Source organism: Triticum dicoccoides, chromosome 2B, assembly GCF_002162155.2.
Source record: "Triticum dicoccoides isolate Atlit2015 ecotype Zavitan chromosome 2B, WEW_v2.0, whole genome shotgun sequence".
Taxonomy (NCBI): domain Eukaryota; kingdom Viridiplantae; phylum Streptophyta; class Magnoliopsida; order Poales; family Poaceae; genus Triticum; species Triticum dicoccoides.
The window spans coordinates 47,507,018-47,532,686 of record NC_041383.1 but is presented as its reverse complement, the minus strand read 5'-3'; the positions used below and the strand labels follow the sequence as shown (position 1 = coordinate 47,532,686).

The 25,669-nt window shown below is 46.7% G+C and overlaps 2 protein-coding genes and 1 pseudogene across 2 annotated transcripts; all 3 read left to right on the top strand.

Annotated features, from left to right (window-relative positions):
• The first annotated feature begins 363 nt into the window (after positions 1-363).
• LOC119362049 lies at positions 364-1,465 on the top strand. Its single transcript, XM_037627219.1, has 2 exons — positions 364-530; positions 716-1,465. Exons 1-2 carry the CDS (start codon positions 389-391, stop codon positions 1,207-1,209), a joined length of 636 nt encoding a protein of 211 aa, XP_037483116.1. The 5' UTR covers positions 364-388; the 3' UTR covers positions 1,210-1,465.
• Positions 1,466-5,886: 4,421 nt separating this feature from the next.
• LOC119362047 (proline-rich protein 4-like) lies at positions 5,887-6,915 on the top strand. Its single transcript, XM_037627218.1, has 2 exons — positions 5,887-6,104; positions 6,200-6,915. The coding sequence occupies exons 1-2, from the start codon at positions 5,963-5,965 to the stop codon at positions 6,691-6,693; spliced, it is 636 nt and encodes a 211-aa protein (XP_037483115.1). The 5' UTR covers positions 5,887-5,962; the 3' UTR covers positions 6,694-6,915.
• Positions 6,916-10,815: 3,900 nt separating this feature from the next.
• LOC119362048 lies at positions 10,816-12,241 on the top strand (annotated as a pseudogene).
• Positions 12,242-25,669: the final 13,428 nt, after the last annotated feature.

Genomic DNA, 25,669 nt, shown 5'->3' with positions numbered 1-25,669 from the left:
GTGAGCAAGTTTGTGATTGGTTAGTAGATAGAAAGAGTTTGTAAACTTGTATACTTATTTGTATGTTTAGCATTTTTAGCCGGTGCCAACCTACGCTACTCCACCACCAAAATAAGTCGATCACCAACCGCGACGTGGAGGCACACGCACCGACCGATCCGATCATGCAGCGGGCGCCGTATATATTAACTCGCCATCTAGAATTTCGGTGAGTTAGCCAGCCTCTCGTTGTCACGCATCACTTCGCCGCCCACCACCCTTCGAGCTTCGAGCATGCAGCCAGATCGCCATCGAGCTATGCCGATCAATGCGGAGGCCTATATAAGCCATGCGTCGCCTGTTCCATTCATCCTTCCAACACAGGCAAGCAAGTGGTAGAGGTTCAGACATGGCAGCTCCGAGAGCACTCGTCCTCGCCGTCATGCTGGCGGTTGCTGTTGCCAACGCCGAGGCGGCGTCCGTCGTCGTCGGACTGGCCAAGTGCGCTGATTGCACCAGGAAGAACATCAAGACCGAGGAAGCCTTCAAGGGTAAGCTACATATGCAGCTCAATCGTGTACTGCCTCTGTCCGAAAAAACTTGGTCCCAAACTTCCTCAAATGGATGTATCTAGCACTAACTTGGTGCTAGATACATTTATTTGAGGGACAAGCTTTTTCTGCTATATAGATGGAGATCGGCTCATGGTTATCCTCCTCCTGTTAACGTATCTCAGGTCTCCATGTGGCGATCAAGTGCAAGAACGTCGACGGCGAGTACGAGAGCAAGGCGGTAGGTGCCCTTGACGGCAGCGGCGCCTTCAGCGTGCCCCTGGCCGCCGACCTCCACGGCGCCGACTGCGTCGCGCAGCTCCACAGCGCCGCCTCCAACGCGCCGTGCTCCGGCCAGGAGCCATCCAAGATCGTGCCGGTGTCCGAGGGCACCACCTTCGGTGTCATCGCCGGTGCCAAGACGAACGCGCTGGCATCACCAGAGTGCGCGTCCACGACCCTGTGTGGGCCGATCAAGAAGCACATCATCGAGCACTTCCATCACAAGAAGCCCGTGCCGCCCAAGCCGGAGCCCAAGCCCCAGTCCCACCCTGACTACCACCCTGTGCCCAAGCCCGAGCCCGAGCCCAAGCCGCATCCCCACCCGGACTACCACCCCGTCCCTCCCACGCCCACCTACGGCGGTGGCGGTGGCGGTGGATACCACGGACACCACTGACTCCGATCTGCCACCGTCCGACACAACAGTGAAATTTCATGGCTTGTTGCTGTCAGTGAGTGAGCGACGTTGCTATTTATGTCACGGGTTAGCTTGATCTTCTATCGTTCAGAATAACAGTTGTGAGGGATAAGTATGTGTGTTAGGCAAATGTACGGGTGATGGGTCAGTTTTTTTACAAGCTTTGTAATATCGGTGTGAATTTTTGTAATGAGAAGTTCCTATATCTGAATCAACCAAGTACACTCATTTTACCCGGCTATGACCAAACGGAGGCCACCAAATGTCCGTGGTGGCCGGGCCGATGTCATCCAATCATGTCCTTCAAATTTGCTCCTAAGTACTTGTCTGACATTCTCTCCTTACCAAATTTTCCCTCTTTTTAGAACAAAGGTTTAAGAAGAATCCGACTTTGAATTAAGGAAGTCATTAACCAATCCGTAATTACAACGACCACACTTACAACAAGCAAGAAAATAAAATGGCAGATACACAGTGCTTACATACAGCTAACAGGTCACGACATAACCAGCACTCTGATAGAAAAGAAACACCACCAGCATCGTTGAAGCAATCATCCACCAGCACGGCAACACCAAAGGAACCACGCTAGATAAAGGCGAGGCTCAACCGCACTTGGGGTGAGAACCTGGCCTCAATAACCACATAATTTTCTGCACTTTATCACGGTGCTTGCCCTTTCGCTTGATTTCATCAAGATCCCATGATATTTTGAGCACTAAATGTAAAACATCTATTTTTGGTATGAAAAATATGCTGATTAGATGTCATAAAGACTTCTATACAATAGACGAGAATGTGGGAGGAAAACTAGCTGCGACCAGCTATCTAGCTAGGAGAGAAGACGACGCATAGTACGAGCGCGGCTGCTCGCACGGTCGTACCAACGGTCGTACCGCATGGCGCCACCTCTCCCTAGTGCCGGACTACTTCCACCCCGCAAAATCGGACCTCAGACATGGCCAACAGAGAGATCACAAACCATGAAATAGAAGTAGAAAACCTCATCCCCAGAAGGGATCCGAAGTGCAAATCAGCAGAAGGGCACCACCTTGCCAAAGCTTCGACCACCGAGGCCACGATATCAACCATCATCAGCAGCAACATCATCCACATACTGGACATTGAATACCCCTCATTCATCTTGTTGTAATCCCAAACCCTAGTCTAGATTTATACGCGTGTTACACTAATAATTCATCTTCCATTGCCATGGACACCTCGACGATGTCTTGTGCCTCTATGTCTGAGTAAATCACATGTTCATCTGGACACGGGGAAACCTAGTATTTATATGATCATAATGATGATAATATATACAATCTTTGTTATATAATTGTGTTAATGTTCTTCATGATACTGTGCAAACATCGACTGTGCAATATTTAGCCCATCAGGACTTGGCGGATATTATTATCTTTGTGATGTGGGGTTAGAGGTACAACAATGATAGAAGCTATATCTCTCCTTACCAAATCATTGGTAAGGGAACAACGACGACTCATGTGTTTTAATCCGTATCCTCAGAGAGACCCTTAATCACCATCATACTCTGCCGATATGCATTGGAGGGACGGTGATGACGTGCGTGATACAGAACAACGGTAATATGCAAATATCTTTTTATTGGCTCTCCCTGCACAATACATATATAACATGGATCACGTATTTAAACCAAAGGTTGTGTTTCTACACAATTAAGTATAATAAATACTAGTGGTGCATACAGACTACATGAGAACGCTTTTTAGCCCTATTGGAGTTTTCATCATTATCATTACTCTCTTATTTTTAGTCATTATTCTTGTGCACTTTAATTCTCGCTTTCACACACACACACACACACACACGCACGCACACACACACACACACACACACACACACACACACACACACACACACACACACACACTTGCAATATTTCACCTTTCACACCGGTTTTGCTTGGGACCTAAATAATTTGCATGCAAATTCAAATAAACCTCTATAAGGGGAAAAAGTCCATTTTCTCAGCTCTTTGTGGGATCAATACTCTTATTTTGTAAACAGCTACAACTAAACTCTATGCATTTGCATGACATCACCTCGCCTGACGCGCTTTGTGTTTCGTGAACGAGCTGAACTATGACCTATGTCACATGTGTGTCAGTTCTCTTGTCGTGCGTGACAAGATACGAAACATTATTTTGCACTAGTAGAAGATGAAACCGAATATTTGTGGACTCTTCATCTCCGACTCGCCCAGTGGATCGGTTTCGGTTGTTAGTCTACTAGAGGTCGCTCCTCATTCCATAGATGGGGCCACGTAGAAACATGCATGGAACCATCCTTCAGTTCCAGATCTTTGTGCCGCCTACATCTTTTCCATTCCACTTTTCCTTATGCACCATGATGTGGAACAACAGGACTCCGGAACCTGTCTATTGTGATCATGTATGTGAGAGAGGAGATCAGGATTTTTGGGGAGAGCTCTCACGCGACCGACATTGCGGTATACAACAAAGACTACTTCTCCGACGACGACTCCCCATCCCTCCACGCCATGTCAACCGTCGCCCGTTGGCAATGTGTTAACTAAGAACACTTCTTCATCCACCACATCATTTGTTATTTTCCCCTTCAGTCAAGGATTACTTCCGGTTCCTTACTATATTAGTATTGGGAATAGACATGTCATGTTTGCCATACCTATCAAATAGCATGTCTTTTTTACTTACCAACTTCTCTTGTTCGAGTGAACTAACCTGTGGTCGGATGGTTGCGAGGACAGTGTATCTCCAGTCCACCAGAGTTCAGGTCCAAGTCTTAACATTGATGCTCGCATTTTCCCAATTTATTTTAGGCCTTCTGACGATGTGCGTTCAGTGAGAGGAGACGTTCCCGTCGACTACGATGGCGTCAAACTCAAGATGATGTGCCGGCTCAGTCTCTCGCAGGTGCTCATATAGGTAGGGTGTGCATACATGCGTTTATATATAGGAGTGAGTTTATGTGTGTATGTATGAGTGTCTGCGTCTGTACTGTGTTAAAATGAACTTCTCTTGTTCGAATATCATGTGAACTATCATCTTCTATCTGTTTTTTCTTTGATTAAACTAATTACAAACTGCTCATACGTAACATTCTACTCCCTATGTAACTTAATGTAAGCAGTTTTTGCAGTTCACCGCAAGCTCACTACTTCCCAAATGGGCATGCACTTTATAGCAACTAAATGATGCCCCGCGCATTGCGGCGGGATTTTGTATGAAATAAAAATTACGCTGAATTAACCATTTAGCTACTGTCTTTATAGCTTCTCCCGTAGTAAGATAATTTGTTTATCAGTATTTTACCAATAAATAAGTAAATAAATATCTCTATCTATAATTCAAAGTTAGACCAAAACAAAATAAAATATGCATGCACGACTCACTTTTCTTTCATATAGAGCACTCAGTATGAAGGGATGGCACCCGCAGGGTTTGGGTATGGTGGAGCCACCCCATACCCTTACCCATCCCCTCTGAGCTTACCCATCACCCTTACCCATATCCATCAATGGGTATAATTTTTTCCCATACCCATTATCCGACAGGGTACATGGGTACCTATGGGTAAAATTACCCATGTTTGCAAAGCATCAGCTTGAACTACTCATAGTCATAAAAACAACATATAATTATAATCTATAAACAACAATAGATTATAACAACAACAACACACTTTTAAACAACAACACATCATAAACAACATCATATTTAATGAACAACATCACTTTCTTGTAAACAACAACACATCAAAACATCATCACATAGTCGTATATTTTGAGTTCACAAATTCATGATAAAGTGTGGAGATAATTTTGAGTTCATATAGATTTTATATGGGTACATGGGTATGTGGGTATGGGTTACATGATCCATACCCGTACCCACTCTACCCGATGGGTTTAACATTTCCCTATTCATATACCCATGGATAATTTTTTGTCCCATATCCTTACCCTAATAGGGTTTTTATCCGGGTACGTGGGTAATGGGTACCCATTGCCATCCCTAAGTATGAGGCTATGAGCTGCATGCATGCATCATATATTTTCCTTGAGTAAAATATTTATACGAGGGAGTTACTGCATGCATTTGCATGCATGCGGCAGTTACTACATATGGTAGCTTTAGTAGCTCTTTGTGTCTTGATCGGATATTATTTGTTGATCTAGTATATTTAAGGGCTAAATTAATTTGGGTGATGTGGTTCAAAGAAAAGCTAGAGAATTTCTAGTAGTGAGGGCTAGCTATTTAGATATAGTAGATTCTCTGATGTCGATCCAACACCAGCTTACCACCAGCAAACTGGGTGCTACTACGTAGTACGACGAACTTACGCTGCATGCAAGCACGCAAATGCATGCCGGTGCCTACCTACGTACTCCACCACCAAACCAAGTCGATCACCAACAGCGACGTGGACGCACACGCACCGATCGGCCGATCCGATCATGCAGCGGGCGCCGTATATATTAACTCGCCATCTAGAATTTCGGTGAGTTAGCCAGCCTCTCGTTGTCACGCATCACTTCGCCGGCCACCCGGCGAACATGCAGCCGGATCATCGGCCGAGCTGGATCGATCAAATGCGGAGGCCTATATAAGCCATGCGTCGCCTGTTTCATCCATTCATCCATCCATCCGTGCATAGATCAGCCACTTCACACCAGCAAGTGGTAGTAGTTCGACTCAGAGGTTCAGGCATGGCAGCTCCGAGAGCACTCGTCCTCGGCTTCCTGCTGGCCATCGCCGTCGCCAACGCCGAGGCGGCCTCGGTCGTGGTCGGCTTGGCCAAGTGCGCCGACTGCACCATGAAGAACATCAAGGCCGAGGAAGCCTTCAAGGGTAAGCGCTAGCTAGCTAGATTTGATAGAATACTCCACTTTGTAAAGGCATGATGTTATTCTGCTCACTGTTGTTCTGCCATGAATGTACAACAGGTCTTCAGGTGGCGATCAAGTGCAAGAACAACGCTGGTGACTACGAGAGCAAGGCGGTGGGTGCCCTCGACCGCACCGGTGCCTTCAGCGTGCCCCTCGCCGCCGACCTCCACGGCGCCGACTGCGTTGCGCAGCTCCACAGCGCCGCCTCCAACGCGCCATGCTCGGGCCAGGAGCCATCCAAGATCGTACCGGTGTCTGAGGGCACCACCTTCGGTGTCGTCGCCGGCGCCAAGACGGACACGGTGGCATCGCCAGAGTGCGCGTCCGCGACCCTGTGCGGGCCGATCAAGAAGCACATCATCGAGCACTTCCATCACAAGAAGCCCGTGCCGCCCAAGCCGGAGCCCAAGCCCCAGCCCCACCCGGACTACGGCCCCGTGCCCAAGCCCGAACCCAAGCCGAAGCCCCACCCGGACTATCACCCCGTCCCTCCCACGCCCACTTACGGCGGCGGCGGTGGCGGTGGCGGTGGATACCACGGACACCACTGACTCCGATCTGCCACCCTCCCGCCCAGCACTGAGATGTCTTGTTGCTGTCAGTGAGTGAATGAGGTTGCTATTTATATGTGCACGGGTTAGCTTGGTCTTCTATCATTCAGAATAACAGTTGTGAGGGATAAGTACGGGTGTCAGGCCATTTTTTTCCAAGGTTTGTAATACCGGTGTGAATTTTGGTAATGAAAAGTTACTCGATCATTATATCTTGATCAATCAAGTACATTCATTTTTTTTCAACCGCAAAAAAAAAGTACATTCATTTTTCCCTGTCCGCCAACATCCGTCCGGGCGGACGTGTCATGCAATTGCGTCCTTCACGGATGTGTCATGCAATTGTGTCCTTCAAATTTTGTCCTAGGTACTTGTCGGCCCTTCTCTCTTTGTCAAATTTTCTAGATCAATAACAATTCGATCATACATTTAAATGGTTGCAAAAAAATGTAACCAATAGCAAAATCATCGGATACTCAATAAGTTTTGTACATCTATATATCGACCCCAAAAGCAATGAACCGGCTGTCCATATCAAATGCCTCAATTTTTGGCCTACTTTCCCCTCTCCTTTTACACAAGGCGTGTGTACATGCTATCATGCAAGTCGTGAACAAGCTTGGCCGCGTCGTGATCCAAGTCATCAGCCTCCATGTACTAGACCTTTTGCTCCTCACACACTTACTTGACCGCAAGCTTCCTATCCTTAAACTCAATCTTCTTCTTTTGGATTTCCACGAACAATTTCCTCCATGATCTCATTGTGCTTGGCACACGCCTCTTCTTTCTTCGCCATGATGTCCTATAATTTCCCCGTCGTCTTGGCCGCCACTCCTTCTCGCTTCCTTTCTCATTCACCCATTTATTTCCGGTTGACCTAGCCACATGGGTGGCTAGTGCAAGCCCTCCTAGAAATTGCACCGATTGGATCACCACCTTCATCACTTGCTTTGGGTTGGTGGTCTTGAGAGAATTGGTAATGCTGCTCCACTTGCTTTGCGCATTCAACTTGTACCAACAATGCATCATCATGAATGGCTTGCCCTCAATCTTGTGGTACAACATGGCTACCCGTCCGGGCTAGCAAAGCAATACAATGACATGATCAACAAGTTGCAACATAGAGAAAATCAATCAAATGACCAACACATAGAGCATCACGAAGAAAAGTTACGAGCTCAAGGAGTGTTGACACACAACTTAGTCACTAGTTTTCTATTTGTGCATACGGACCGTGATACTTTGTTGATGGCCCCTTGAATGATGTACCATCGTTGGCTTAGCAACTTCCTTGTTGTAGGGCTCATAATGCTTTTCTCATGAAACCAATCGTGCACACTTTGCCAAAATGCCGAGCCCTTTTTCTCCGTACATTGAAACGGTTCAACACTTGTGCCTAACCACATCAAACAAAATAATTCATCCTCCTTGTTCGAGTACGCCAAATCCCTCTTTTTATTTCTGTCCGCATCGAGCACCGATGACTACTGGGTGTCCGTCAACGTCTCTTGCTCCGGATGCGGTAAGTAGTCATCATAGACCTGTACATCTTCATGGCCGTCACCATTACGGATCATGTTCATCATTGCCTCGTTGCTCAGTCGCCGCCATCGAGCTTAGGGGAGGCATTCCGCCAAACAGTGATTGGGCACCGTCGGACATGGGCTCCTTGGACGGAAGCCGCAACCGGACGAGTGTCGGCGACTCGGTGAACATGTAGTCATTGTTGTGGTCGATGATGTAGAGTGGAGGGTGGCCGGAGATGAAGGATGCAATTGAGTACTGCGATGATTGCTGCACTCCGGGTTGATCGTATTGATTGGTGGCAAAGTAGATAGGTGCCTTGTACTGGGTGGGCTAGAGCGGCGATTGCCCGAAGGGCACCGACACGGTGGTCTGCTGGTATGAGCGCAATCGCTTGTACCACGCCACTTCTTTTCTTCTGATCGCGCGGCAACACCTTATTCTTTCCTGAAAATCTTTGGTTATTTCCTAATATTCTTCCAAAAATTAATCTCATGAATATTTGACGGTTTTACATCTTTATATACCTTTGGGGAGTGCTCTCCTTTAGCCATTGACAAACCAATCTATTCCAGTTGCATATTAAGTTTTATGTAAAGGCAAGCATCTCTTAGGCCATGACACGCTCATGGGACGAATGCCAGATGACCTCGCAGGAGGAGGAGGGTCGCCTTTGCAGCCGGCGGAAGCCCACCACATGGATCAAGCCCATTCTACGAGGAGGATTTCGAGCTGGAAGACGCTTCTCCTGATGCGTTGGGACGAGGTCTCAAGCATGATTGGCGAATGTGGGATCAAGGTGGAGATAGCTCATCTGAAGAAGAAGTCCCCAAGGAGGGTACCCCAACCGTCGTGGATGGCCATACCATCCATATATCGTTGGAGGGTACCTATCAATAAACTTGTCACACCACACCACCGGCAAGAAGATCAATATTGGGGTTCATATATCTGTCAAGCTTCCCAGAGCATGGTAGAAGAAGTACCCCGTCAACCCCAATTATGCACGGAAGCCACATCCTATCAACATCAATGAGCACATTCGTTGGCTTGAGGTACATGCTAATGGGTCACCCATCCACCGTGATCGTTTGCATGAACATCTCAGGCAGTTGGAGAAAAAGATTGCTGAGGACACTAAGTCCAGTAGTCCACTCTCAATGCCTGCCTCACTGCCAACCTAGAGGAAATTGTGCGGATGAACCAACATCACATCGCTGACCTAGAGAAGACTAATGAGTTGTTCCATCAGGCCCTTGCATACAACACTTCCACTACAAGGGAGAAGAAACCCCGAGGTACCATCGACTGAGAGGGATTATTAGATCCTGCCAGTTTAGTGCTTAAGCTTGGGGAGATTCATATATAAGCCCTTACATCTTTACTGTTTTCATATGTTTACTTTCCTCAAAATTGAGTTAGTTTATTTTCAGTTTGCATAATACGTAAATTGCAAAAAAGCTCCCCATGAGTATGGGAGGAACTATCTATCTACGATCAGCGTGTCTTAATGATGAATGATGATACTACAACGTTCAATATTTCTATTGGAGATATGAATTAGGTTGAGTTCTAGTGTACTTGTTACTTTTGAATGACTATAGGGTCTTCCACACCCACTAGTTTTGATGGTTAAGTGTAGGTTGTCAATCCTAACATGTTAGGTTATTTTTGGCTTCACTAGCTTGTCAAGAAGTGGAATAAAAAGATGAAAATAAATTTTTCGCCAAAAAATATTGTGGCATAGAACGAGTAGCAAGTAGACCTGGAACTCTCAAACCATGAACACTACACCGTTTTGAAATTAGCACTTGGCTACATCCTCGAATTCGATGGTTTCATACTAAGGGTGCGATCCATAGAGGGGCTGTATGTTCAGTTCTAGTTCGAGGGATATGTTTGTGGGACTTCAAGAACACGATCTTCAGCAACTCTTTTTCCGATGCAACTTGTTGTTGGTAAGATCAAATCTAACCTTGTATGGTGATCATGTGAACTTCAACTATTAGCCTTCGATCTTTTGTTCTGTTTACCAACTTCTCTTGTTGGAATATCATGTCAACTATATGTTGATCATCTTCTATCTGTTTTTTCGTGGATTAAACATAACTGAAAGCTGCTCATATTTTCACAACATTCTACTTGTGAACAACAAAGCAGTGCTCACTGGTACTGTACCGCAAGCTCCCTACTCCCCAAAATGGACATACACTTTACAGCAATTCTGATGTCGATCCAACACCAGCTTACCACCAGCAAACAGGGTACTACTACGAACTTACGCTGCATGCATGCATGCACGCACTCACGCAAATGCATGTGCATGCCGAGAGACGCGGCCCGTGCCTACCTACGTACTCCACCACCAAACCAAGTTGATCACCAATAGCGACGTGGAGGCACACGCACCGACCGATCCGATCATCCAGCCGGCGCGGTATTCAACTCGCCATCTGAAATTTCGGTGAGTTAGCCGGCCTCTCGTTGTCACGCATCACTTCGCCGGCCACCACACCACCCATCGAGCTGCGCCGATCAATGCGGAGGCCTATAAAAGCCATGCGTCGCCTGTTCCATCCATTCATCCATCAGCCACTTCACACAGGCAAGCTGAGTTCGATTCACGGGTTCAGACATGGCGGAACGAGAGGAGGAAGATGCTTCGATCTCTTCATCCTGGGCGTCAGTCCAGTTCATGCCCACACTCTGTTTTAGCAGGTCCTCAATCCTGCTTGATGGTCGCTTCCCTCGGTACTGTTTGTTGCGGTCTTCTGCTAGTGCAAGCTATGGGCTTTGTTTTAATTTTTCTTTCAAGCTTGTGCGCGGCGTTGAGTTGTAAGCTCCCTAGAATGCTCCCTTGTATTGTTGGGCCGATGTGGTCTGTTGTTTGTCTGTAATTCCTGGCCAGTTGATGGTTTTGTTAATTCAAAGTCGGGCTCTTCGCGAGCCTTCATTCTAAAAAAAAAACATGGCGGCTCCAACGAGAGCACTGGTCCTCACCGTCCTCCTGGCGACCGCCGTTTCCAACGCCGAGGCGGCGTCCGTCGTCGTCGGTCTGGCCAAGTGCGCCGACTGCACCAGGAAGAACATCAAGGCCGAGGAAGCCTTCAAGGGTAAGCTACATATGCAGCTCAATCGTACTACTACTATATACACACCCGAAAATACACACCTATATAGATGGAGATCGGCTCATGGTTGTCCTCTGCCGTCAACGTACCTCAGGTCTCCAGGTGGCGATCAGGTGCAAGAACGTCTACGGCGACTACGAGAGCAAGCAAGGCGGTGGGTGCCCTCGACGGCACCGGCGCCTTCAGTGTGCCCCTCGCTTCTGACCTCCATGGCGCCGACTGCATGGCTCAGCTCCATAGCGCCGCATCCAACACGCCGTGCCCTGGCCAGGAGCCATCCAAGATCGTGCCGGTGTCCGAGGGCACCACCTTCGGTGTCATCGCCGGCGCCAATACCGCCACGCCATCCGTGGCGTCGCCCGAGTGTGCGTCCATGACCCTGTGCGGGACAATCAAGAAGCACATCATCGAGCACTTCCACCACAAGAAGCCCGTGCCACCGAAGCCGGAGCCCAAGCCCCAGCCTCACCCGGACTACCACCCCGTGCCCAAGCGGCCAAGCCGGAGCCGAAGCCGCAGCCCCACCCAGACTACCATCCCGTCCCTCCCACGCCCACCTACGGCGGTGGCGGTGGCGGTGGATACCATGGACACCACTGACTCCAGTGATCCAGTCTCTACCACCTTCCGGGCCAGCACTGAAATCCCCATGGTTTCGTGCTCTGGGTGACGTTGCTATTTATGATCGCCGCATGCACGGTTGGTTTAGCCTTTTATCATCCCCTACCCTGTTTTTCAATATTTGCATAATGACTTCAGAATAAGTGTTATGAGGGTCAGGGGTCAGTGTGTCAGACAAGTGTGTGGGTGTTGGTGTTTCTTTACCAAGGTTTGTAATATTTCTGCCAATTTTTGTAAGAAGTTACTATGTATGAATCAAGCTATAATCAATTGCGAAGTACACCCTTTCGCAACCGTTGTCATTTTCCATCAAGACGCAATATTACGAGGAACACCGTGCATTCCATTTTGACTTCGAAGCAGAGATGCTTGGTTTTTATAATTCAGTATGAGAAAGCTTATGATGAAGTTAATCTATAATTTTCATGTGAGCCATCCAACGCTATTCACAAATTAATCTATATTTGTCCGGTTGGGAGGAGAGACAAAAAGGGGATACCATGCATGCAGATACTTTTGATGGGATATTGTGGTGTGGTATCTGGTTCGGAAGAGAATGAGGGGAGGGGGGCCATGCATGTGAAGATAGAGAGAAAAGAGAGGAAGACCGGAGGCTTTGTGTTGGTCAAGTGCATGTACGGACTCCGGCAAACCCCCCTCCCCCTCCACATTTGTTACTAGGATGCCGGAATTCGTACGTACGGACTGCTCAGCGGACATATATAGGTTCCCATTGGATGACAAAAGTGTTCCAGAACTGTGGCCAGGACATATAGGGGAGGTTTGAGGGTACGCTTTGGAGATGCCCTTACTAATATGCCATGGTTATGATAATCCTTTTTATATGGATAATCCAAACTTTTAAATATGGTTATATAATTAATTGGTACAGTTTTAAATATTAACTAGCAATACTTGTATTTATATGCTTATGACATTAGATATGTGCTTCTAATATTTTATTTGGATTACTTTAGTACCTTCTAGTGCTTTATGTGTTAAGTGTATAATTACTAATATTTACTTTGGTTTTATGTATAATTTTAGTTTAGAGCATGTATATATTCGTCATATATGCATGTAGTATGTCTGTTTCTGATCTGTGTCCAATTTGCACCGTACCATGTCTGAATCCAACATAATCCGGTATTCGAATCTGCATCCATACCACATTTGTCTTGCTTTCAAATCCAAAAAACAGAATAGGGTATGGCATGCACATTATCTGTCTGAATCTGATCCGATTTCACTCCTACTCGATTTTATGAGACTTCTGACCTTTTCAAAGTCCGATCTTCAAGAACTTTCAAAAAAAACTTTATCACACATACCTGAATCCCCCTTTGATAATATTGGCATGTCTTTGGATCCAAAGTGATATTCGATCACTAAATACTATGAAATCGCATCTTTTGGGACATAAGATGATAAACACTGAGAGAAAACATTAGTACTGTTAATCAAGCTATCATATATCATCAAAACCTACTAAAGGCAATAGGTGCACTTTTCAGTTCCCCTTGATGTCCAGGCCCTCCTGCCTCCCCAGGACTCCCATGACGAGATCACTTGGGATAATCTCGTCGAGTCGGCCAATGAGGATGGCATGACCATGGCCGAAGAGGAGAGGAGGCTCCAGAAGGCGATAGAGGCCTCCACTTCCACCACTAAGGCCCACGCTTGGCCAAACATGAGCATATGCTCAAGGATACAACAGAGCCTTACACCTTCGAGACCGCCGCCTGGGCCAAGCGGGATGGACGGATGAGGGCTGCCCAGGCGGCTGCCGCCATGATCATGGAAATATCTTTCTCCTACTCCTATGACGAGCACAATCCATGCTATGTCGTCCCATTGCGTCCTTAGATATTTGCAGTATGTCTCAGAACCTATCCATGTCTATGTCACATTCGGAAACTATCTATGCATGGTTATATGTAGTCACATTTGGACTTGAGTTTGACATTTTGAGATTAATGTACTGCAAATTTTGTGAAATTGTGTGACGCTCAACACCTAAAAGTTTGTGTCATCTTCCTTTGAAATTGGATGTTAAATGGAGCGATATAAACAACAAAGTAAATGAGAGAAACAGGAGAGGAAATGATGCTACAGCTTATGAAACCTGACTGTGCACATTTACTCTGGAGACATTAGTTTTCCTTCTAAAGGCCCTTTGGAACGAATATAAAAGCCACATAAGGGCAGCTCCACTGCGAACCCCTAAAAAGGACACAATAATCGTCTGCCGACGCGCCCAGATGCGTCCGGAAAAAGTGATATGGGAGCCGGATATCCAACCGTTCCCGCATACATTTTTGAAGTGAATTTGAATAAACCAGATAACATTCATGCAAACTGGATGATTTTCATCTAAATCGGATCAAAATCATTACATTTCACCATATTTCAACTAAACTATAGCGGACTAGACTTTTTTAACCTAGTCTAAATGATCGCCAGCCACAGTGGCGTCCGTTCCCATGGCAGTCTTCACCATGTCCGACAAGCTAACGAGTTGTGATCCCCGACAAGACGTGGGCAGTGGTCTTCCTGGGACTCAAGCCATGGTGGCCTTCCATGTTCTACTTTTCCATGCCGTTGTCCGTCGTATCGATGGCACTGGACGTGCAAGGTCGGGTCTTGGTCATTGCGGCGGGGCGCGAACCGCAGTGGTGGCATGGCCGATGCGGAGCTAGCGATGTCCGCGGTTGCCTGCGCAACCTCTTCCTCTGCCGCCGCGTCGATATCTGTGAACAAGGCATATATGTTCGCCCGCTGGATACGCAGTTGCAATCCCGCATGGACTTGTCCAACGCCCACTGCTCATCCAAGAAGCTCGGTTCCTCCGTGACCATGCCTCGATGACATCGTCATTCGCCTGCTCGTCGATGATTTGCCTCCCCTCCCCGCCCCCGCGATCCGGTGCTCGTCAAGGAGCCAGAGGGTGTAGTGCTGCCCCGCCCCCGGTTCCTGTTGGGACGCCGTGACAGGCGACACTGGCTGCTTTTCAGCCACAATGACATTGAAGTGCAACTATGCAGGCTAGGGCATCAGATCATCGTCAGACGCCTCCTCTTCGCTAACCTCCGACGAGCTAGCTGGCAAGCCATCCTCAGTCTGTCGCGCACGACGGGCCACCCGGTCGGCCCCAATGCAGGCCAACTCTTCCTTCTACTCCATCATGAGGCTCTCCCACATATGTCTACAGCTCGTGGTCATGGATGACGTGGTGTGGTCGTGCTGGTCGTGCAAGGGGAGGAGGCAGCGTTTAAATAGCTACACCATTCGGGACACGTGGCGTGGTGTTCCAATACGGGTGCCGGAGTAGGTTTCTCTGCTGCCGCACCAGTTTAATGCTGACAAGAAGATGAGCGAGATCCAGTTTGAATGCGGTGCACAGTCGTCCAGCCCCGCCAGGTCACGCGTCTCCGGTATTGGAACATGCACGGAGAATAGGCAACGCCTTTGGCTGACATGCCGCTTCAATAACTGCTGCTGCAGTAAGAGGTTGTATCCGCTCTAGGCCGGCCTGCATGAGGCGTTGGCACTCTGGACCGGCATGAATGTGCGGCAACCGCTTTGCAGGTTAGAGTGTGCGGGCGTGGGAGAGGATTTGGGTGGGACCGGGTTGGCGGCCGGGTACGTGGCAGCGGTCTAGACGCCCGCAAAGTCCCTGGTTTGCGTCCGCTTGTGGAAAAGTAGACGTTTGAACTACTCTATGGACTGATGAGGTGCCACGTTGGATTGACAAAATGCCCTTTAGACAGCTCGGTCTAGACGATGACGAGCGATTTGAGATTCGGCGTTGGAGATGCTATAAGAGTTGGTAACCAGCCAGGCCAATCCACGCTGCGAGCTCCAACTCTTGTTGCACTGGTATATTAATGCCCGGCTGGCGCACCGCACTCGCGGAAATGAAAGACGGAGAATCAGTTACGCTCTGACTTATGTAGGCTCCCTAGCAAAGGGCATGTACGGCGTGGAACCTACGACGATGCGATCGACCACCAGCCGATGCAAAGTCGATCACCAACCGATCGAGTAATGACTAACGACGTGCGGGGATCAAATCGGGGATCGATGCATGCAGTGGACACTGGAATCAACCCGAGTTTTAATTCGGAGATAAATACACTCACGGTCATTGTAGTTGCGACGAGAGCCCGATACGGTCACTGAACTTAGAAATACGGCCGTTACGGTCACTATATACGATGTGACGTAAATGTACGGTCACTGTTGGTCGTATGCGGTGAGTAGCCGCTCCTTTGACCACCTGTTGACCGCCACGTTCTCAGCTCCGATTAGGCCAATCTTGCGGCGAGGGATTAAGTGTAAAATCGCCCCACCACACCACCGCTGTCCGCCCCGCTCCTCTATCTGACGACGCCTCTTCGTCTTCGATTGGAGACAGGGAAGGCGCTGCATAGGCGCCGCCGCCCCGGCGATCATCGGCCTACAGGCGCCGCCGCGTGCTGATTTCTTCCGTGGCTGGAGAGGCGCCGCCGCCGCGTCAATTCCACCGGTGGTAGGTGGTGGCGATGGCCCCTGTTCGTCGCGCAGAAGGGGCGCCTCCCCCCGTGTACAGTAAGTTTCATCTTGCGTAAATCCGACTTTTTTTGCATTTTGATGTTCAAAGACACTCCTTTTTGGCCCGCATTGTCATTATAGATGGTATGCAGCTGGTAGTTTCGATGGTTTCGGTATTGGATTTGATGGTCTTTGGGGGTTAGGGTTTTAGAAACTCGAATGAAATGATGCTAGAGTCAATTATGATGCATGATGTTTCTGTCTTGTGTATCAGGCCCTCGAAGCACCAACTTCTCTGTGCAAATCAACCATGGTGGATTTTTGTTGGGCATGGAAGTAATCGTGCTTATGTTAATGGTCGTGCCATTTGGTACGATAATCTGGAGAAGGTCACTTGGTCACCAATTATGATTGAACACCTTGTTGAGGAGATTGGTTATGAGATGGCAGGGAGGTTGAAGGTATACTATTGTGTCAACCATCCTTACACTCAGTAATAATGGTCTCAAGCAGCTTAGTGATGATGAGCAAACAGATAGAATGTTGATGTTTATTGATATTGGGCACCACTCCTTTAGTATATATCTTGATCATGATGAGAGCTTACAAGCAAACCTAAGTGAGGATGATGTTGTGAACTATCCTAGAGCCACTTTGCCTCCAGTATTTAGTCCCGCAAAAAGAGTGGGCAGCAGCATGACTGCAGAAACAAGGGAAGCAGAGGCAGAACCGAGGCAGCACCTACTCCTCTCCAGGTTGTATACCCTGAAGTGGAAGCAGGGAAAGATGCAGAAGCTGTTGCAAATGAGGATGTTGGAGGAAGCACATCAAGTAGGAGGATCAAAAGCAGTCATGATATGGAAGCAGAGGATGATGCAAGTGATACAGATGATGAGGACTATGACCCAGGTGTACTTGTGGACAGTGACAATGAGATAGGCAATGATGATGATGACTTGTTTGCAGATAATGTTGATGAGGATGAACCAGAACAGAACCATAAGAACAATTCAAAGGAGAAAGTCAAGCATGTGAAACCTACAGATGAAGACAAAAGCAAGCAGCAGTACAATTCAGATGAAGACTTGTCTGAAGGTGAAGATTTGTGGGCACCTGATTCTGATGATGAGGAAATGCATTTAAAGTTCAAAACTTTCAGACCAGAGGATCTTCATAGGCCAAAATTCCATGTAGGGCAGGTTTTTGAGAGTGTGGAGCTTCTAAGAAAGCAATTAAAGAGTACTCCTGCCAGAACAGAGCTGATATCAAGCTTCCTGTGAATGATAGGAAACGAGTGAAAGCAAAATGTGATGAAGACTGCACATGGTACTTGTGGGCATCATATGATAGCAGAACTAAGGCTTTCATGGTGAAGAGATATGTGCATGAGCACACATGCAACAAGAAGTGGAAGATTAGGGCTTTCACATCAAGATTCCTAGCAATGAAATACCTAGAGAGCTTTAGGGCTGATCAAGATATGAACTTGATGAATTTCTCAAGGGTTGTTCAGAAAGAATGGCATATGAAACCCACTAGGATGAAACTTCAAAGAGCAAGGAGAATGGCTATGAAAATTATTTATGGTGATGAGGAAGGGCAGTACAAGCTGCTATGGAATTATGCTAATGAGGTAAGGAGAAGCAACCCTGGCTCATCCTTCTATGTTTCATTAGATGAAAATGCTAGGTTCAGCAAGTTGTACATGTGTCTATATGCTTGCAAGAGAGGATTTCTGGAGGGTTGTAGACCAGTCATCTTCCTAGATGGTTGCCACATTAAAACTAGATACAGAGGACAACTGCTTGCAGCTGTTGGGGTAGATCCAAATAACTGCATATTTCCAATTGCCATTGCTGTGGTTGAAGTTAAGGACACCCCTAACTGGTCATGGTTTCTTGACACACTCAAAAGGGACCTAGGCATCATAAACACTGAACCTTGGACTATCATGTCAGACAAACAAAAGGTAAGTACCATCTTTTTTTCAAAGTTTATGTGTAATTACTATGTGAATGGTTGTGAATAGCTTCTGAATGGTTATGTTGCTTTGCAATTGTAGGGGCTCATCAATGCAGTTGAAGAACTGTTCCCTGAGTCAGAACACAGATATTGTGTTAGGCACATGTGGCAAAACTTTCAACAACATTTCAAAGGTGACATCTTGAAGAATCAACTCTGGAAGATAGCTAGGAGCAATACAGTGCAGTTGTATGAACAGGGCATGGAGGAGATGAAGGTTCTTAATGTTGAGGCATACAAATGGCTGCATGAGCTAGAACCACAAACTTGGGTTAAGGCTTTTCAAAGTGACTTGCCAAAATGTGATATTCTGCTTAACAACATTTGTGAAGTTTTCAACAGGTACATTTGTGAAGTTTGCCAAAATGCTTTTCAATGTAGTGAATTACCAATACTTACCATGGTTTGCTGTTAAATGCAGGTATATCCTGGAAGCAAGGGAACTACCAATACTGATCATGGTTGACAGGATTTACAGGCAACTTATGACAAGGCATTACAACAAACAGCTGGAGTCAGATAAATGGCAAGGAGATGTAGGTCCAAAGATCAGGAAGAAGGTTGAGAAGGTAACAGAATTTGCAAACACATGCTATGTGGAGGGATCAGGAGATGGCTTATTCCTAGCAGGTGATAGAGGAATGGATTACATAGTGGACATGCACAAGAAAACCTGCACATGTAGAAGAATGCAGAAAGCAGGCATTCCATGCTCTCATGTGGTAGCCTGCTGCAGGAATGATAGAGTTGATCCTTTGAACATGGTTGATCATTGCTACTCAAAACATATGTTCAAGAAAGCATATGGCAATATTATCTATCCTTGTAGAGATAGGAGTGAATGGGAAGACTTACATGGGCCTCCAATAATGCCACCATTGTACCAGAAGCATGTTGGAAGGCCATGTACTACAAGGAGACAGGCACCTGGAGAGGTTGATCATAGGAGGGGAGGGAAGAAAATCACAAGGCATGGTGTCATTATGCATTGTTCTTTGTGGTGATGCAGATCACAACAGGAAGGGGTGCAAGACCTTGAAGGCTGGACTGCCACCACCTAATGTGCCTCCACCAAATGATCAACCATCTTCAAATGTGCCTCCTCCAAATGAAGGTAATGCTGGTGTCAATGTGCCTCCTCCAAATGAAGGTACTGCTGCTGTCAATGCCACTCCTCCAAATGAAGGTGTTGTTGGTGCCAATGTGACTCCTACAAATGTGGCTCCTGCATATGGTGATCTCATGGTTGACAACATGATTGCCCAGGTACTACTGATCTCCTCATCAAATGTACATTCTTTGTACATGAATATCCTATTGTTCTCATCAAATGTACATTCTTCGTAGATGCCAACAACAAGGGTTGTTGAACAAAGGCCAGTACCTGCTTCTGCTTTCCTTACTGCTGCCCAAGTGCTGCTCAACCAGAGTAATGGAAGCCAAGGGAGCCAAGCTAGTTCAAGCACCATAAGGCCAGGTGAGTTGGTACAGAAATTGGAGGCCATGAAGAATCAGAAAGATAGGGAAGTAGAGGAGAGGAAGAAGGCAATACTTGCATCTAGAAGAGAAGAGGAATTGAAGAGAGCTGCAGAGATAGCAAAAAGGAAACATGAGGTTGCACAGAGGAAAGCTGAGCTTGCAGAGAGAAGAAGGTTGGCTACATTGGAGAGAACTGCCAAGAAGAAAGAAGAAGCAGAATTGAACAAGAAGGTTCAAGCTGAGACAAGAAAAATTAGCCGGTTCTCATGGTTGAGGGTTGAAACTTAGCCGGTTTAGAGTTTATTTGGGTTGAATCTTATAGATAAACCAAAGAGATCAGAGCTATAATATGGTACTTACAGGGCTTCCAAACGCGGCCAGCAAGTCATGAACATGACAAACAAACGATTAAGATTACAACGGGGGAACACAAAGTCATTACTACAAGTTTTTGCAAACCTCACTGGAAGAAGGACAGCATGCCTGGAGCAAAATTATCCCAAAGCACCCCCAGGAAATGAACTCCATATAAGATGACAAGATAGCATAGTGCACAATGAACAAGAACCACGTAGTGAGCAACCAGCAGGGTCGCACATTCAAATTTAAGGAGAGATCGATTAGGCGTCTGCTGCTGAATGCGTCCTGAACTCTGACGGATCAAGGTATGACATATCAGTTCAAGACACCGCAACATATGAGTTCAGGCCTACCAAGTGCATCAGTGTAGCTACAGAGAAATTATGCACGGCCTATCATATCGAGGGAGTTTTGCAAACGTTTCTTCAGGCAATCTTGTAATGAACTGCAGACTGCACAATGCATATCTTACTAGGGATTACCAAAGTCCCCACAGAGTTCCTTCTCAAGTCAAGGAGATGAAAAGATTAAGTTTGCAGTTTGAGTTCACAAGATTCAGTAAATAACGTATCACTTTGTTTTCGGTGCTTTCAGTGGATATGGCAAGCAAAACGGATTACATGAGGACGAGGTGCTCACGCGACAGCGTGCCAGCCCAGGAAACTGTCACAAGATCAGCTTTTTATACTTTCCAAGAAACTAATAACAGAACTTCAGCATGTAAACTCTGGGCATGACATGATCCATGGTGGAATTGCACCTAAAAGGCCGCGAAGCACCACTTTCCGAGGCAGTAAAACAACACGCAGCCACAGATGCTAACCTTGGTTATGACAAATATACCTATGCTGCCATGTGTTCTGCAGTAAGGCTCTAGCTAGATCCACTGACCAACACAGTTGACATTTTTTTTGACCGGAACGGCAGGTGCTCTGCCTTTTCATTTAAGGAGGGGGAAAAACTTTACAGTAGTAGTGAAGCTACTAGGAAAAGCTGAAAAAAGAATGAAAGACCCAGTACAAGCAAGGCCTGCCTCAGCTGCCTGGCTGTACAGTTCAAAAGAAAAAAAAACTATTGCTCTCCCATGCCTCATCAAAGAGGCTGATCTCATCGTTAGTCTTCGAACACACACAGGGTTCTTTTGCTGATTTCTGAAAACTCTTCGATTTCGCTCATTCCAGAGGTTCCATGCATGCCACGTAAGCTGAGAAGGTGCAATCATCAGTGCCCTCTCCTTTTTCCCTGAGAGGCAGGATCGTCTCCCACCAGGTCCCAAGTCCCAACAGAGGTTGAGTGCAGCTCTGCCTGGCTTGCCAGTGGTCTCGTATTTTGGTATGCAGTCTAGACCTGCTTGGCGAATATCAGGTGGTGGGCAGACTCAAGCACCTGATCACAAGTGGAGAAAGTATCCTGATGATCCAGCCTCTCACAAGCAGTCGATCTGCAGTCCAAAGTCTGTTCTGCAGCAGCGTCCAGACAAAGAATCTAATACTTGAAGATGGCAAAACTTGCTCCAAACTTGAGGCAAACCCTCATGCACCTTAACGACTCCGAGCTTTAGATAGCAAAGATGAGTAGGATTTACCAAACTGCACATCAGGGAATTAAAATCAGCAGATGTTGCAGATATTGTAGGAGATGAAGATTATGTGCCTTTCGAAGCACATCTTGGCGCTTGCTGCCGTGGCGCACCTCCCTCCTTTTCTGACGAGAATAGAATCTCATTAAATTCACCAATGACCACCCACAGGAGATTAAATTGAGCATGCAAGTAACGTATTAGCTGGTACGTATGATCCTTGTTATCCCAACTCGGCTCCCCATACAATCCCTAAAGCCTCCATTCTCTTCCATTTGATTCCTCCACCATCACATTGATGACACTAAAAGTGGTAGTCCCGGAGTAGATCCTCACCTCCTTCTTCCAGACTAAAAGCAAACCACCTTTCCTTCCATCAAGGCTTGGCGCAACGATTTTGTAATCCATCCTCGTTTTCCTTCTCAAGCTGTCCTATCCTCATCCAAATGCGTTTCAGACAGAAAAAACGCATCTGAATTATGTCACCTTTGGATGTCCAGAAGCAAAAGAACTGTCGGGGTTCCCAAGAGACCCCGACAGTTCCAACTTATTAGTTTAATTGCTCCAGGCGATCCTCCCCGGAGGAGGACGTCGATGATCGTTTGGTGCATCTGAGGAGGACGCCGATGGAACAACGTGGCAGTGTATTACTGGAATCATCTCATCTAAATTTAACGGAGCATCTTTGAATGGTCCTTCCACACGCACACACACGATCGAACCTTCCGCACTTCGGGTGGGTAGGTGTTTCAGCAACACCCCCATAATCACCCCCATTGCTAGCAGCAAATGACATCGGCAGCGTCGCACAATCAGGCGGCTTTGTGGGGAATCTTTATAATAAATCTGATCTTTTTGCAAAAAATAAACCCAGCTCATCTAAGAAGAACCGAAACGAACAACTTATATAGTTTTTTTTTCGAAGAACAACTTATGTAGCTTTAGTGGTGTGCACGGGACACACGGGAAAACCACGTTTTGATTAAGTTCGACAACCCCCGACCCTATCAGGTGCACATTCCGTCCCCATGCCAATGATTTTCCTCACATTCCTGAGCCACGGCCTATAACTTCGGACTCGACGCCTCTCTCCGCCCACCCCATTAATCTCGCCTGCCACCTACGGTTTGGTCCCGCCATACATCACTGTTCCTACGACTCCTCATGTATACGCGATTTTTCAACTGCTAAAACCTGTCCCACGTCAGCATTTTTCCAAATCCCCACACCGGATCAAACGCACACGATACCGGCCACATGCCCGCGCATTGAATCGCCGTCCTCCATATTATACTTGTTCTGTTAGTATATAACATATTTGTAGAGCGGAGATAAAATATACCACTTTGGACCGCAAATCAACCACGAACGAGAGGCGGCGACCACCAAATCCCGCATTTTATATTAAACACTTGTACTTCTTGGTATCTAATTGCCACTGAATCTCAACCCTATTTTGAATCAATATAACATATGCCATACAATGGTCAACACTATTTGTTTCAATTGTATCTAGCAATATTATTCACACAAACGAGTAGGTATGTAAAATAATCAAAATTTATAAAATCACATGTCAATCTTTTAAAAATCTGGGATAAAATTAATCATGCAATTGTCTCCTTTTTGTTCAAATTTTAGTTTGAGGCATATTGTAGAATTGATTCAACTTATAACAAATCATAAACAAATGTAAAAAAGGTAATAAATTATGGTGTGGGTGTGGATGTGTGTGTGTGTGTGTGTGTGTGTGTGTGTGTGTGTGTGTGTGTGTGTGCACGACATATATAAATATCTTCATAATGGATTCTACTTCATTAGTTAAACAAATATCCTAATATAGGTTCAGAAAATATGATTGTTAAACTTAGTAATTGTCCAACTGTTCTAGAGTGTACTACATCATTGATGGCGCACATTACCACACCTGTCTATTTTGCCTCTTATTTGTTAGGGATATAATGTACTCCCTCCGTCTCGTAATATAAGAGCGTTTTTTACACAGTATGGGACGGAGGGAGTAGTTTGTATGCATTTACTTCCATTGTTTGAAATATTATGCTACCTGACCTACAGGAAGTGGTGCTTCATATAATTGTTGCCTTCACGATGGACGCCCTTTGGCTGTGATGCTGTAGCCGAATAGCGCTTCTGGCATTGCCTCGTGGCGCTGGCATGCAACATGCCTGCTGCTTGTTACATGAACTAGAGAAAATAACACTGAAAGTAAAAGCAACCCTAAAACATTAGGAAAAACATGAACTACACGCAGGCAACCAGACCATAGCCAAACCAGGCCTAAAGAGCAAACATCAGTCTTTAAACTCACCAACCTATAGCCAAAGCCACCAGCACAAGTAATAGACAAACCTGGCTCTCTACACCACAGAAACAAGCCTGAGAAGGTCAATCCAGAGCACACACAGTAGAACAAGATCAAGCCAAAAAGAAGACAACACGTTCGGTAATTCCATTGACTCAAATGGACTTGATTAAATTACTTGATCCACAACAACTTCGTATACAAAACACACACCAAAATTACAAATCTTAATAAACCAATAGAGCCACACTGATCCATGTGTTCCTCACAACTGTTATTTTGTACTCTCACCTCTGCAGTGCAGATACTAAAATGCGCCAGCGAATGGCAGAAGACAAAAATAATGCCCACGTCCCTCACTGATCATGAACCCAGTGATGAGATTTTAGTGCTGCACTGGACGGTGGTAGATCGGAGTCAGTGGTGACCGTTGTTGGAACTCGCCCACAGGATCGATCACATCAAAAGATCACAAAAAAAAACACGCGAAAAACTTTTGCCAAAGGCACGTGTCGTACCTTTCTTTTTTCTCTTTATTTCTTTTCTGTTTTTCTCCACGGTACAAAGTTGCAGCCCTGTGTATATACGTAGAGCCACCACCGACCCAACACAATCCTAGACTTACACGGCTAACCAATCCTAGTCTAATAGAAACACTAACGTACCTAGTACTACTCTTGAACACGGACAGACCTAGTGCAACCCTGATTCCAACTACAACACGTTGTGCTAGCTTGTGCTAATTCTAACACCACGTGCAACCATGACTTATGTTTACAAACTCAAGATTACTCCTAACAACCGTGGTATCCACTGCCGCCGCTGCTGTAGGTGGCCGTGGGAGGGACGGGGTGGTAGTCCGGGTGGGGCTGCGACTTGGGCTGCGGCTTAGGCACGGGCCGTAGTCCGGGTGGGGCTGGGGCTAGGGCTCTGGCTTCGGTTGCACGGGCTTCTTGTGGTGGAAGTGCTCGATGATGTGCTTCTTGATCGGCCCGCACAGTGTCGCCGACCCACACCCTGGCGATGCCACCACGTTCTTCTTAGCCTACGCGACGACGCCGAAGTTGGTGCCCTTGGACACTGGCACGATCTTGGATGGCTCCTGTCCGAGGCACGACGCGTTGGAGGTGGCGTTGTGGCCTGTGGAGCTGAGCGATGCAGTCGGCGCCATGGAGGTCGGCGGCCAGGGGCACGCTAAAGGCGCCGGTGCCATCGAGGGCACCCACCGCCTTGCTCTCATAGTCACCGTAGACATTCTTGCACTTGATCACCACCTGAAGGCCTGAGGTACTTTCATGGCAGAATAACGGTGATCAGCATCAACCCATCATGCATTGCCACACAATGGAGTTATGCCATGTCAATCACATCTTAGTTCAATTTTGATGTGTGTGTGAGTGTGTG

Bases quoted from the DNA above. Each gene is read 5' to 3' on its own strand.
- LOC119362049 (XM_037627219.1), top strand. From the start codon at position 389: ATGGCAGCTCCGAGAGCACTCGTCCTCGCCGTCATGCTGGCGGTTGCT. The intron at 531-715 runs GTAAGCTACATA...AACGTATCTCAG, and splicing joins GACCGAGGAAGCCTTCAAGG to GTCTCCATGTGGCGATCAAG.
- LOC119362047 (XM_037627218.1), top strand. From the start codon at position 5,963: ATGGCAGCTCCGAGAGCACTCGTCCTCGGCTTCCTGCTGGCCATCGCC. The intron at 6,105-6,199 runs GTAAGCGCTAGC...AATGTACAACAG, and splicing joins GGCCGAGGAAGCCTTCAAGG to GTCTTCAGGTGGCGATCAAG.